We start from the raw sequence: 15,464 nt of genomic DNA on the forward strand, positions 1-15,464 counted from the left end.
TCTTAATAATTTGGCATGTTTAGGGACAACCAGAAATTATTCGTACATTTATATAGTTTTATCATGATGATGTTTTAAAAGACATTTTAGCCCGATAACTGTGTTAAGTTATTTACAACAGTAATGAAATAATGATTAAGTGTGATTTATCCTGAGCTAATTTCATTTTGTATTTAAAGGGACAGTCCAGTATTTTGTAAAAGGGAGTCAACACATCTTAGTTTGGGGAAAAGATGGGAGCAACAACATGTGTATTTATAATTCTGCTCTGAACAAAATATCCTACTTAACTGTGAAATATCTTTGCATTTAAATAGAAGTCAAAGTGATAGATGTTAAGTGAAAGTGTTAATATTAAGTTTATTAAGTTAAGCATAATTATATAGTTGAATATATGTGTTATTGCACCCTGTATGTATTTCCTAAAACTAAGAAATTCTTATTTGATTATAATAGTGTATGAAATAAAATGACCCCTTTTAAACACTGTGCTGCTCCTTTAAGATTTATATTGTTATTTATTTCAACTGTATTTTGTGGTTGGTTCGGGCAACAGGACCAATGTGTTATCATTTTAAGTAAACATGTTTATTTTCAATACATTGTTTGGGTTAGTTTTCTTGTTTGTTTTAACATACTGTCTTATTTAATCACCTTATAATATACTTATGCTGCAATCATGGGACGTCAACAGGTTCAAGATTTTGACATTAAATTGAACTAGAATGCAACATATTATGGCACAGGCATCAATGTTTGTTTTTTTCTATGAATGCAGCATAATTTAATGTTAAAATGTGCACATACTGTACTTGAACTTGTAAAAAGGCACAAATTGGTGAGTGTATAAATGTACATAGCACACACTGACTGTAAAGACTTTAATATAGACTTGAACCTGTCACTGTTGTTCTCCGATGGGAGGCGCTGCATGAAAGCTACAGTAACAAAAATGCAGGCCAGTGGATACTAAACATGAGGAGTGGGAGTAACTCAATGAACTGATTAAACTACATGTGGTAAAGGTGCATTTAAAAGACAGAATGTGTTGTAGAACAGTGTTTTGGAAATTGTTACAGAAGTCGTGGTTTCAAAGTGGTGAGAACTGCACATTCATTTTGAAGTTTAATTTTGAAGTTTTATTGTTCTAATTACTATAATGTGCAAATGTTCAGTCAGTCAAATTGTAATCATTTTATAATTTTGACATAATTTGTTGGGTTTCTTAAAATTGTCCAAGATTTTAGTAATTTGAAAGATTATAGTTTTAATATGACAAAATATATCAAGTAATAATGTGCACGGGAATGAGAACTTTTGGTCACCGTTCTAACATGCTGGGTTGTGGTTCCACATGGATCACAGGGTTATTGGAAAAGGTTAAGGTTTTTGTTTTGTTTTTATTAAAAGAGAAAACTGTACTGTTGTTTTGGTGAAAATTTTCATTCTTATCCTTTTTGGAATTGGAGGGTGCTTCAAATAGAAAAAAAAACTAAAACAGATGTCGTCATAGTTGTTCACAAACAAAAATTAAACTTGAAAAATGTATAAGTAATGGTTAAAAAAAGCAAGAAATATGGGACCCATTTAGAACCACTACCATTATAGTCAATGAATGCACTTTTACATATATATTTAGCTGCTATTTGAGTTACTCCCAATGGTCATACTTTCACTGTAAAGCCTAATAATGTTGTGAGTTAGTTTGCATGGATTTTTGTTTTTCAAGTTGTCATAACCCTATTACAATTAGAGCAATAATAGTGAATAATGTTATAATGCTTATGGTACAATGTGAATGATACATATTTGTTTGGCAATGCCTTTAAATAATTGTCACAAGTGCCAGGATCCAGTTGGATTTGAGATATTTATTTTCAGAGATGGACACTGAAGTTGACATTGAAGTTGCACATAAATCGACAAAATAAAAATGTACCTAAGGGAAGATTTGAATGTTGTAATTACTAATTAGCCATAGTCCTATAAGGATTTTTATCACTGTGTAATTTACTGTGTAATTTCTGGCATGATTTGGATTTTTTTTATTTTTTTTTAAAGGGGACTCAAGTTATGTTTTTCACCTATATTTTACTTAAACATTTGCTGTATTTCTTGTTAGTAGAGCCTATCAGTGTAGAGTGTAAAGACTAGTGTTCAGACCCTGACATAAGAACAGAATGTGGCTTTGCACATTATGAATATAAATCAGAAAGTGTAAGTTCAATATCTACTATCTTCATCTTCATATCTAATATCTTCAAGTTAAAGGTATTGAATTGACTGACATGGTCACGTTTCACACATACTACCATATGTAGTTACGTGTGTAAGGTAAATTGTAACTTTTCTAGTGGGGGGTCCATCACCTGCTTGTCTCCATGTTATTGATTTGCTTGGACTGTTCCAAGGAATGGCTTTAAATCATGCTTTTATTCATTCACATGTTTTATTACTCACAAATACCTTGAAAAACAGGCATTCTTATTCTGTGTGGGCTTGCCTCTCCACAAATCTGACCTGTAAATTGCCATGGTGATGTCAGTTTCTTGTCTTGATGGAAATGCTGTACTGTGGAACATTCGAGGTAAAACAACAAGTCTATGGAGACAAGCCAGTGGTAATCCATCCAACTTATTAAAACATTAATAATCGAAAAACTTAATTTTTCAATAAATTTTGGCTCATAACTTTTCAAGATGTTTCTGGAATTGTTCCCTAGTTTAGTGGGATGTACAGGTCTGTGTGTCTTTTTAAAAATATCAAAAATACTATTGCTTATAAGCTTTCATGATATATCCATCTATTTCTCCAAATGTCCCACTCTTAACCCTCTGAAAAAACATTTGACAGTTTATTCTCAGATAAGCATCACTTGAGTCGCCTGAGCTCCCTCCCTCACCGCATGGCCTTCATCATTTCTGTCTCTCCCTTTGTATTTCTGATTTCTTCTTTTCTTTCTCTTGCAGCGAGTTTCAAGTAAAGTCCAGCTCTACTCCTCAATCTATTTTTGTTTGTTTTGTGCATGTGTGTTTCAGAAGCAGCAAATCTTAAGAAAACGCTGAATGTTAAGTTTAAATTGATAATTTTTAAGACACGAAAATAATTTACAAGATCTTACAGTGTACAGTCAGTAAAGCATGCCAGTCATTTTGTTTTAAACTTGTGAAATGGATAAATGTATCAAAACGTAGATCCAGATTGCGCTATAAGTGTCAATATAAGCTCAAATCATATTTTTAAAAAGGAAATAATTTTATGGAACATTGAAAACCAAACAGATTTTTGTTTTGTTTTTGCACTGATATTGTGCATTATAGATCAGTGGCAGGAAGTACTGTATTTTCAGATTGTACAATATATACGTGAATAAAACTACATCATACGTTTCTGAATTGTGTCTGGATAATGTCCTATATTGAGTTATTTTTTTTGATAGTTGGATAACGTTCTGAAATCTGTACTAACATTGTGACACATATTAAACAAACAGAAAATCTGAAAAATCTTCACCATAAACAATTTTATTATACATCTTAAAAAATATGTACAAAATACTATAAACTGTGTTCTTGAAATGGTAACACTTCCCCCAAGTTTGAAAAGACAACATCAACATGATATGACAACATGACAATGAACAGATTAATTACTATAAACATAAGTTATTTCACATTTACTTTTGTTATTTTAGGGAGTTTAAGCCAAAAATAATAACCAATGCAAAAAGCTGTGTTTCCCGTTTAACTTTCTGGAGGCCATACTGAGTATCATAGCTAAAAGGAACATTTCAATTTTCTGTTTAATACAATAAAAACAATTGTTTTATTGTACTAACAGACACAATAAAAATTGTTTTTATTGTACTTTTTTATGTATTATTTTAGAGGTGCACATTGGGGCTTTAACTGAAAATTGGTAAAACAAATTGTTTTCTTTTTTAAAAAGGACAGCTTTATGATAAAGAGGTATGGCATTTTAACCCTGATCATTGCATTTGACAAAATAATACAATTGGGATTGCCTATACCACCCTGTCACAGTACAAGGGTAACACTGAATATATGCAACATTACATTCTTGAGGTGATTTTGCATGACAAATTGACCAATTGTAAAATTTGGCTGGGTCCAACTTTGACCAGGTAAGACCCTCCGTGAGGCCCACAGTTTCTGGTATAGGCTCCAACTGCCTCTGTACACCACAGCAGTATTACATTAGAAAGGTGCAGTTTATTTTTCAGGATTAATTTTGTTTTCAAAAAGCAAGATTAGCCTACTAGCAACTTTACCCCCTCTTACTGTCGAGTCTTGTAAATGTTTTATACTTTGTAAAGACACTTATGACAAAGGAGGGCAGGAACAGAAAAGTTCAAACATCATTTGAATGAAGACAATGTTTTAAAATGCCTGTTTACATTCCATTTACATAGGTCATGTAAAAAAAAAAGGAGTTTCAGTTTCATTCAGGTTTCCATTATTGTCTTTAGACTACAAGAAGAATATCAGATTCAGTTTTACCAATCAAATACAACTATTATAGTCCATCTTATAGAATGTGGTGGACTATCCTAGTGATTCTGAATGGTAAACACTGTACTGGCCGTCACATCCAAGCCCGTCTCCCTCTCCTGCCCTGGGTCACTGCATACCGAACCACTGCTCCTGGTCGCCCCACTGCGCTGCCTCGCTGTCACTGCCCTCCAGCTCACCTTCCTCACCGCTGCCCTCCATGTCGTCCCCGTCTAGTTCCACCGTGGCGTCTGTCGGGCTCTCCTCCTTCTCCATCTTCTGCATCCCCTCCAACGACTTCTGATCGTTAGGGTCCAAGCTGAGGAGAGGAAATAGCTATTCAGAATGTGGTTTGAGCAGAAGCCAAATAAACCAAAACAAACATGGCAATGCAGGCAGAAATATTTACTCAACTCATGCTGTGCTACATATAACAATCTGCCCACACCAGTCAGGGTTAAAGTAATCTGACTGAGGTCAAAGATGGTAAAGTGACAGACACAATATTAGTATGTTGTCAGGTGAGAACTGAACTATATTACTAGGAAGTACCTTACCTTAGAGCTATACTATACTGGTCCATTGCCTCTTGATAGTCATTCACAGCCACCAAGAAATCTCCCAACATCCTGTGCAGCACGCAGTCACTCTGATTGGCCAATGCATTTCTCAGAAGAGCTATTCCTTCTTCATATTTCTGCTCTCGACCTAAGAAAAAAAAAAACAATACATGATGACTGTCAAGTGACGGAGTTTCTTCTCAGTTTCTGGGTGGAATTAAATATTAGGTAGACGTCTTCATACTATACTCTTGCCTTATTATATAATTTGAGGAAAGTGATTTTAAAAATCTGTCTTAAATATCCCAAATATGACAGCAGGGTGATTGTCTACTGTTAAAGACTTACTCAGCAGCTCCGCCTTCTTGACCACAGCCTTGGTATAGTCTGGTCTCTGGGCCAGGGCCTTATCTAACAGTGTCTTGGCCTTCTCCTGGGTCACAGGGTCCTCAAGGCAGACTGTGGCGAGGATCGTCAGTGTCTGAGCGTTTGCTCCCAGAGTCTTATAAATGTTATTGGCCATCCCCATCGCCTCTCGGATACCGTTAGATGCAAGGTAACAGTCAATCAGGCCTAGAGGGGAAAATATTGAAAATGTTAGAAGAGATTTTATCAATAAGTCAAAAATGTAATATTTTTGGATTGGCCCAAATGCATGCCAGCCCTAAATTTTAAAAACCTTAAACATGATGGCAGGAGTTGTACCTTCATAGCAGTCGAGTCGACACGGAGCCAGGCGCATGGCTTCTCTGAAGTGAATGATGGCCTCCTGCACTCGGCCCATGTTCCTCAATGCTGCCCCCTTCAGGAGAAGCGCCTGCACACTATTGCTGTTCAATTGTATCGCCTTGGCCCCGAGGTACAGTGCACGCGAGTAGCGCTTACTGTAGAAACTGTGACAACTGACAGACAGATGGAATGAAAGATGAATAATATTAGGATGTAACTCTGAATTCACAAACTTTCTGTATATTTAAACTTTTTTTTATTAATTTGAAGGTTTTAAGGTTAATCCCGATCACATGATTAAAAAGGGTTAATTTTAAAGAACTAATGAGGAAGCAAAAAGACTATGGGTGCCAACTTTGCCAAGTTGTTGAAATTCTGCCATACAATAGAAGTATTTGGACTCACCCAGAGATGACCCAGGGCTCTGCATGTTGGTCTGAAATGTTGAACAATCGTCCTCCCAAAACCTCAACATCTTCTAAATGTCCTTCACGAGCCATAAGATATCCATATACATCCATACCTACAGACAATAAATACCCAAACTTAAATACACATCAGTGCATTATATAAAAATCTGTATTGTTAATATGCGAATTTAACTTTATAATTCACTAGAGGTGGTAAGAGGTCACCTCCCAGAGTCCAAAACATATCTTACCTTTAATTAAATAAGGGTCCAACATTTGTGCTTGTTCAAATTTTAGGATAGCATTTTTAGTGTCCCCGGCTCTGAAGTATACATCTGCCAAACTCACCAACAGATCCACATTATCTCTCAACAGAGACTTCTTCTCCAAAGAGCTGAAACAACAAATTATTATTGGGCTGAACAATTTCGTGAAACTAATAGCATGAATGGGGGGTGCTGTTGTTACCATATGGTGTTGATGGCCCTCTGGTTGTCCCCTACATGGATGAAGGCATAGGCCTTGATCCAGACCGAGAGCCAGTCCAGGTTTGGGATGGTCTGAATCACATCAATCGTCATAGAGGCCACTTCTGCCCCTTTCACTGACAATGAGAGAAGACCTGAACGAACAAGAGTGTTTCAATGTATAGTCCATGAGAAACAAGTATTTAATTCAGATACATTGTCACTCAAGTTTGGCACAAAACAACAATAGCTGACTGGTTTCTAAATTCTTGGCAAACTAATTCTTTTAACTTATTCTTACCAATGATCGCATCAAGAGCAAGGGGGCACTGCCTGAGAACCTCTTTGTAGCTGGTCACTGCAGACCGCTCCAGACCAGCTTTTCTGTACAGGTTTGCCAGCATCATGTTAATCTGGAAAATTAGACACAAGATGACTTCAGATACATCACAGCAGCAGCATTTACAACAGTCATCAATTAAAATTTAAATATGAAGAGTGGTGCATTCAATATCTTGAAATGACTGATAATTGCTTTATCAAACAATTACTGATAAATGTTTAACAACCACATTGGCGTCAAGCTGTACAAACACTTTTCCCCCCCAAGTAACAATTATGAACCATCATAAATTAAGATGCATCATTAATAAAAGTCAAATCTTATCTTTAGAGATTGTAGCTAATTTTGTTTATCCAACCTTAATTCTATAGGTACTTAGGTGGTACAGTATGTTTGAGCAACATGCCTGTACAAGGTACAATAGAATACACAAAAAGATATATGTGTACATATATTGGTATCGTATATTGGTGCTAAAAAGGTGTTGGTAGAGGTTTAGAAAATCTATCGAGTTCTACCCCCAAGGGACCACTTTGCCCCAAGTGCCCTTGTGGTCAACATATTTTAATTAAAGTTTTAATATTTGCCCCATGAATAGAGTAAATGTGTATAAGTAATTTTAAACACTTAAACACTATATTATAAAAGAATTTTGCTCCTGCTCTCGCTCTTCGTGTTTCTGTTGCAGCTTTCAGTCTACCTGTGTGTCTTAACTTTCACAGCACATAGCGTTATGTTTATACGGTTTCTCCAACCACTACACAGTATCTTAAATGGGGTAGGATAAGATTACAGTAGATTGTATACGGGGCTTTCTTATTTAGGAGAAATTTGTTTTTTTTTTATCAATATGGGATTTGTAATCAAGAGTTACACCAAGAAATATCTGTTCAGATACTGAAAAGGTACCTTTGGTGTTCTCTGCCTTGAAGGAATCCCGTCAAGCACTGCAATGGCATCTTTGTCTAGTTTCAGGATGGTGTAGCACTCAGCGATCTTGTATTTAACCTCAATTTCTGATGGCAAACTCTGAAACATAACAAACATTGTACATGCATACTAAATAGATTACATTCTTATAATCTAATGATATCATAATCCATGGGACAAAAAGTCCAAACTATTTTGCCATTGTGGCTTGTGTTTAAAAAATGAGGGGCATAAGTAAGACTAGAAAGAGAGGTGGAAAGAAAGAGCACATAGGTAAGGATTGTAGACCTCATCACTCAGGAAAAAAAAGTAATAAGGACCTAACTTTCCGAATATTATTATAAAACAAACAAAGGCAAATCTAATCATTTAATTATCCAATGGATCTGCATTCTGACCTGTGCTTGTATGTTAGATGCAGCTCCTCCGGCTGAGGTCCTGACTTTGGATGTTTTGCTGAGGACTTTTCTCATCTGCAGGGCCATGGTGTACTTACAGGCTGCATTTCTGTATTCTTTATCATGGAAGATGGCATCTGCATGGTAAACCAGCAGCTGGTACTTCTGTGCAGGAGTGAACAGCTCTCTGAAATTACAGGCGAGATATAATAAGAGTTACTGGTAAATGAAATCTTGACAATCATGACAATCAATCAGTGTTTGCTAATGTAGCACATTACAACAGATGAAGAATAAGATGTAAAAAAAACACTAATATCTATGAGAAGCAGACGTGTGAATTACCACAATATTTGATGTACTGTAAACAAGCTCTTCTTGATGGATATGGAGTAGCATTTACATATATTAGGACCATTGATTGAAAAATTACTGGATGTCGCACAACTATTTCAGAAACATTATGATGATTAATCATATGAATGGATCTCTGAGAATCTTTTTCAGAATTGTCCTCCAGTTTGTTCATCATATTTATTTTGTCCCCGCTAGTGTATATACATACAGAAGCAAAAAAACAAATAGTCTGCTTGTAGTACTACAACCAATTAGCCTACAGCTTATTATAGTACAAACTGTGCATGATGCATTTGTTGATACAACCTCACAAGAAACAGCAGAAACATGTATAACAAGCAGTTACATTGAATAACTAAAACACACATTTGACAAATCACTGCAACAGATATAGCGTTTGCACTCGCTAGTGACATTTATATAAAAAATAATGACTTCAAAAATGAGATTGACCCTACTTTATATTATTTTATACTCACGGGTTATTATTGCTCATCGTCAGCAACAAACTGCTCAAAATTCGCACATTTGAGTGAAGGCCAGCAGCAGCCATATCACGGACATGGTCTATAGCACTCATTTTGGTACAATGTAAGAGCTCTTTCTACGTTTAACGCCCGAAAATATGGAAAGTTAAGATTTGTAAACAGTTAGTGCTAACAGCTAGCTTCAAACGTATCAAATATGGCGCCCAACGCACTTCCGTCCGAATTCTGTTGCATTCAGAAGCTCAGTTCAATTTCACTGCATATGTCAACAGTGCTTTAAAATATATGTTTGATTAGTGTTGTTACTGTTGTGCAATTAGTTATTCAACTAGTACTATGTTATATTATAACTTACGTATTTATTTGAATTTTATTTAAAATATATTCTTAGCGTTGCTGATGTGTTCATGCTCCATTTTTGTCTGGTGGACGTGAAGGCATCTTGTGTTCATTTGCTGCAGTGCAACTTTGCACTCTGATTCATGGATCTATAATAAGATTTATTATACTTCCATGCTCTGATTAAATTCTTATTTTGTGGCATACAAAATGTGAAATTTTGTCACAGTACTGAAGCAGTATTGCAACTGAATACTCAAATATGAATTCTGCAATCAGTACTGTATTAATATTATTTCAAATTGTGGGAAAGAAAAATCTGCTTGTAAAATATTACTCCTATTACTATTATTGACTAAAGTAGTTCCTTCCCAAGGCAGTAGTGCTGCTCGGTCTAGGTGATTTTTTTATTAATTTTTTTATTTATTTATTTATTTTACCTCTGGTCAATAGCAAGCAATGTCACAAGAGGCTGGATTTTTAAAATACATTTTATTTACCGGGTATATGTTTTTTGTAGGTATTGTCTTTTCCAAAAGAGACAGAAATGAGTAAACCTAATAGTAGATGTGCATGATACATAAAACAGAGATATGCAAATATCAAATGTATGAACCAGAAGTTGAGGGACACAGACAGCTGGTCAATACAGTGAATCATTCAAAGGGTTGCATTTAGCATCAGCTTGACTAAGTTATCAAAAGTTTTTCAGACTTGGAAATTGTGTCACTCTTTTGGGGGGTTATGAATGTGGAGGATTTTTTAACTCACAGTAAAAAGTACAGTTGTTCGTCATTTTGGGCTTATTCACATTCAGTTACAGTGCATTCACCTTCTCTGCAATAGTTAAACCTCAACCAAGATATTACAGGCACGTTTTAGCCCATTTTTGATGGATTGCCATCAAACTGTAGGAATATCATCAACAGGATGACAGACAGGTGCATACAGCAGGAGCAGACAGGGAGGAATATACAGACAGGTGGAGACAGGTACAGACAAGAGCAGACAAACAGGGACATACAGACAGGAGTATGGAGACAGGAACAGACAAACAGGGACATACAGACAGGAGTATGCAGACAGGAACAGACAAACAGGGACATACAGACAGCAGTATACAGACAGGAGTATACAGACACGTGCAGGCAGGCAGACAGGAGCGTGCAGGCAGGCAGACAGGAGCATACAGACAGGTGCAGACAGACATGTCCAGGAGCATACAGATAGGAATATACAGACAGGAGTATATAAACAGGTGCATACAGACAGAGAGGAGCAGGCAGACTTAGCATACAGACAGGAACAGATAGGCAGAAGTATACAGACAGATGCAGACAGACAAACAAAAGCAGTGTAAAGTCATTTGAGTTCATATGAGTCCATAAAGCACAGGCTGAACACAATTACAGCAGCGCATGCGCAGAACTAAAGCCAGCAGCTGAACCTTGTGTCAAAACAGAGGCACAGCAGCGCAGCGTCGTTAGCTTTGTTTTCGGGCACCATTTGTCGGTACAAAGTGTTTCAATTCACGTCCACGTACCATGACCGAACAATCAGCGCTACTTCTTCGAAAACAATTGGCAGGTAATGTCCACAGCTCGCCCTGAGCCCCAAAAGGTCGATTTGAAAGCTGCTTAGCTGTCCGCCTCCGTTAGCTTTTCTTAGCTCGGCGCAGCTCTGTTTACGCCATAGGCTCCCCAGCAAAAGCGACTTCTTTCACACTGCATTCACTGTTTATTGTTAGCGTAGCGATTTGATACACCTTTAGTCAAGTTTATGCCTTACGATAATACCGCATCTCTTATTTGTTACAGTATAGAGTCAATAATGTAAGGTAATGTCGCTTTAGATTGTGGCAAGTTCGGCGTTACTGAGCCAAAGGAACAAAGGAATAATCAATCTAGTCTCTATCTCACGACTTTAAGCTTTCTGCCTCGTTAATCGCTTATTTTACTGTATTTTCGGTAGATTAAAAGTAGCAGGATTGAATATGGACTCGTATGAAATGGTTAAATCGTTGTCTGGCCAAACATTTTGGGGACACGTCTCTCGCTCGCTGTCATCTGGCCCAGATTTAGTGCTCAAATCAAAGTAATGAAACTCTTTGCTGTCGTGGCTGTATTTTGAACACGTACTTTCAGGTTATTGGCTCTGACAGCATATATACTTTCATCTGCACAAGCGTCGCATGGCCTTTATATCTTCTTATCTTTGTTTGCATAAAAGAATAGTTAGAATGAGGATTCAGATAGCAAAATTGTTCTAAAATGTACTACTTTAATTGTCGATCAAAAACAACAAATGTAATTTTATGTTCTAAGCTCATGGCACATCCATCCATCCATTTTCTTCCGCTTATCCGGGGCCGGTTCGCGGGGGCAGCAGTCTAAGCAGGGACTCCCAGACTTCCCTCACCCCGGACACGTCCTCCAGCTCCTCTGGTGGGACCACCGGAGGAGCTCATGGCACATCCATCTTTTATTGTGTTTCCTTTGACAAAATTATTGTTTAACTAATCATTTTAGTTAATAAAGGATGTGCCCCATCTTATTTTTTTCCTTGATATTAGCCCATAAATGCAAAAGTCTCTGTTAATAAAGGCATGTGGTTTGGGTCAGAGTTTGAACTTTGGAAGATGAAATTTGAGTACTTTTTGTGTCTTTGAAAATCAAGATCAATCAATAGGAGGGGAAAAAAGTATATAGATATGTTTTTAAGCATGGCACTTTGCTTAGTACTTCGCAATGTCCCCTGTCCATGTTGTTTTTCATCCTTCAAATTTTGTCCTAGAGCTCAACAAGAACCCTGTGGAGGGCTTTTCAGCTGGTCTCATAGATGACGACGATATCTACAAATGGGAGGTCGTGATCATTGGTCCACAGGACACCCTCTTGTAAGTGTCATCATTTACTCCTAACTCCAAAAAAAACATCATGGTGTGAAAATAAAAATCTGCTAATCAACAGCATATGATCAATGATCACTACTTTGAAAGAAACAAACCATTTGAAAAAATAAACCACTGAGTACAGTTTTTATGAAATGAAACTAGTTTCAGTTTTCTATTTTAAAGTATAAGATAATGTCATGAACACCAAGCATTCTGTTTTTGATATTGATACAGCATCACCAACTGTGGCTATACTAATAGACAAACAACAAAAATAAAATGATATAGAAATAAATGTTGCTATGCATCTATGCACTATATCTTCAAGACAATATGTTTTCTATTTATGTTACAGTGAAGGAGGTTTCTTCAAAGCGTATCTCACTTTTCCTTATGACTATCCACTACGGCCTCCAAAGATGAAATTTATCACGGAAATCTGGCACCCGAATGGTAAGTCTGTCTTTTCCGCTCTTAGTGACGCCAAGGTTTACATGAGCTTGCTTATTTGCCCACCAAAGTTGGGTAGTTTGATACCTGCCGCCAGATTTGCATTTTGTCATTATTGGGCAAGACTAAACTAAATGTGGCAACTTAAACATCCAACCAAACCAAAAAGACACATGAACATGATGGATGTGACTGTTTAACTACAGAGGCTGACAATATGGCTTTTTTTTGTATTTACAGCTCTGCTTCATCAGAGTTCACACTTGTCATTGGTTAATTTTGCCCATCACTCATGTTACGCAGAATGTTCCATTGCTGACTCCTTCCCAATGGTATATAAATGTATCATTTTAATATTTTTTTTCACAGTTGCAAAGAATGGAGATGTGTGCATTTCTATCCTGCATGAGCCTGGGGAGGATAAGTTTGGCTATGAAAAGCCAGAGGAGCGCTGGCTCCCCATTCACACAGTAGAGACAATCATGATCAGTGTCATCTCCATGCTCGCAGACCCCAACAGCGACTCACCAGCCAATGTGGACGCAGCTGTAAGTGGAGCAAAAATTATAGTTTTCTTAAGCTAATATATATTTCTTAAAGGGGACTTATATACTGCACATTTGAAACACACCCTCAGATTTTACTTCATTCACACTTGTCTGCCTGGTACTGTTTACAGAAAGAGTGGAGGGAGGACCCTAACGGTGAGTTCAAGAGGAAAGTGGCACGCTGCGTAAGAAAAAGTCAAGAGATGGCATTTGACTAGAATCAGCTGTAAATTCCAGGGTAAGTTCATTGTCTCCAAAAGCAGCAGCTTCTCTGCCTCAGACATGTGCTTTATAAGACTGTTTTCTTTCAGTTTAAGGAAATGCCTTCAGAAGGAAAATTTCAAGCCTTTGCCCCTTGTTTTGCCAGTCAAAGGAATTGGTTGGCTTCAACCACTTTTCTGTGAACGGTTGTCATTTTCCGCAAGATGAGCCAATTTGAGATCCCTACCAGCGAAATTTACCTGTTTTCCTTCCTGGAATTGTATATTTAATTTTATTTATTTTGAAAAATTAATGATGTAAGATATGTCACTACTGTAAATGACTTGCTTTTTTATCTGCTGCTGAACAGTTTCTACTTTATACCAGGTTTCTTATGCAATTTAGGGTCAAGATTGTGTAAAACGAGAGGCTGTTGTTGATAGGTCATCCCTTGTCCTTCTCTCTGCGTTTTCACTCCACAGCAGTCATCTGGATCATTCTCTTGAACACTGTCGCTCTGTCTGGCTGTCTTCTCTGGCCTCACCTCCTCATATCGGCTCTAGTATCATTGGCACCTGTTTAAAGGGACTTTGTCTTCACACTGTTTTCTGAGAATCGGCTTCCTGTTGGCATAAAGACACTGGTGCACATCATTAATGTAATGGCATATTCCATGCATGAAACTGTTTGGTTTAAATTGAATGGCTTCCCAGTAGTTTTGAATCATGATTTATTTTCACTTGATTTGCACCAGTGTTAAATGGATAACAGGAGAACTGTGCCAACTTCTCAGGAATAACCAACTCCCCATTAGTGTCACTTATTGAGACCAACCGCTGTCCAGTACTTACTCTAATATATCAAACACAAACCATCAACAACCAAAAACAGTCTGTGAATTTGCTAAGCTGTGAACATGTCGCATACTGGTGAACTGCCATCTCTTCGCTTATACCTCTTCTCAAACAAGTCTAGATCATAGGTTTTTCAATACAACATGGGGGGATATGGATTTCCACAGTAGATTTAGGGTAATCGTTTTGTTGTGGCACACCTATCAGTGAGTCAATGTAAGTCACTTGTGGGTTTTAGGACATTGGGTAGTTTCTTTCTCTCCATTTTATTTTGGCTTTCACTAAATTGGAATTCCTCATAGACACTTAAAATATTAATATAAATATATGTATTACCATTCAACGTAATATTTTTAAATGATGACAAATGTGTTTGGGTGGATTCAATCATTTAGTCACTTTGTTAGTATTAAAATATTTTGGACATAGATTTTCAACATTCAAGAGTGGATTTATGGCGCATGCAATCAGGTTTGGGTAGGCTAATCATGGTTTGAAGTCTTTTGTGCATTAAGACATTACGTTAGGTTTCTCAGATCTTTACCATGACCTCCTCTGACCGGTGTTCACTGTTTTTGCACAAATTCAGTGCATTCTGAAATGTCATAAAGCAATACGCTCAAAATACAAAATGGTGGCTCCAGGAAATCCACTCTAACGCCATTATTATTTTTATGTTTGGTTGTTTGTTTTATTTTTCATTTTGTGTTGATGCAATGCATATTGGACATGATGCTCAATAAAGTGTGTAAACTAAGATTTAAACTGCTTATTGTTTTGCTTTGAGCAGAGGTGGTAGAGTAGCCAAAACATCTGAATTATAATTTGACGGTAATATAATTTATTTATATAATATAATTTATAGAACAAAACAAAAATAATGCACAAAATCTGAAGCACCAGTGCAAGAAACACAAATATTAATTTCATAAAACCTTTGTCATTTGTAGACCTACTCACTGAAAAGAATAACCACTTTTTTTTTT

At 36.8% G+C, this 15,464-nt stretch overlaps 3 protein-coding genes across 4 annotated transcripts in view; 2 read left to right on the forward strand and 1 right to left on the reverse strand.

The window, feature by feature from the left end:
- LOC117375800 (sarcoplasmic/endoplasmic reticulum calcium ATPase 2) overlaps positions 1-15,464 on the forward strand; it is a 272,725-nt gene that overhangs the window by 33,478 nt on the left and 223,783 nt on the right. Inside the window, exon 21 of one of the 2 annotated variants that reach the window (XM_055224322.1) lies at positions 2,970-3,016. In XM_055224322.1, coding sequence (XP_055080297.1) covers positions 2,970-2,983 — 14 coding nt within the window. In that variant the 3' untranslated portion in view covers positions 2,984-3,016. Of the gene's footprint in view, positions 1-2,969; positions 3,396-15,464 lie in introns of those variants that run through there. The other variant, XM_033972123.2, reaches the window with a different exon arrangement.
- anapc7 (anaphase promoting complex subunit 7) lies at positions 3,499-9,413 on the reverse strand. Its single transcript, XM_033972125.2, has 11 exons — positions 9,185-9,413; positions 8,349-8,535; positions 7,930-8,049; positions 6,979-7,090; positions 6,679-6,832; positions 6,462-6,604; positions 6,206-6,323; positions 5,777-5,973; positions 5,420-5,644; positions 5,069-5,219; positions 3,499-4,830 (listed from the first exon to the last, which is right to left on the reverse strand). The coding sequence occupies exons 1-11, from the start codon at positions 9,283-9,285 to the stop codon at positions 4,641-4,643; spliced, it is 1,698 nt and encodes a 565-aa protein (XP_033828016.1). The 5' UTR covers positions 9,286-9,413; the 3' UTR covers positions 3,499-4,640.
- LOC117375806 (ubiquitin-conjugating enzyme E2 G1-like) lies at positions 10,962-15,237 on the forward strand. Its single transcript, XM_033972129.2, has 6 exons — positions 10,962-11,119; positions 12,326-12,428; positions 12,781-12,878; positions 13,245-13,423; positions 13,555-13,661; positions 13,735-15,237. The coding sequence occupies exons 1-5, from the start codon at positions 11,077-11,079 to the stop codon at positions 13,639-13,641; spliced, it is 510 nt and encodes a 169-aa protein (XP_033828020.1). The 5' UTR covers positions 10,962-11,076; the 3' UTR covers positions 13,642-13,661; positions 13,735-15,237.

Source organism: Periophthalmus magnuspinnatus, chromosome 9, assembly GCF_009829125.3.
Source record: "Periophthalmus magnuspinnatus isolate fPerMag1 chromosome 9, fPerMag1.2.pri, whole genome shotgun sequence".
Lineage (NCBI taxonomy): Eukaryota > Metazoa > Chordata > Actinopteri > Gobiiformes > Gobiidae > Periophthalmus > Periophthalmus magnuspinnatus.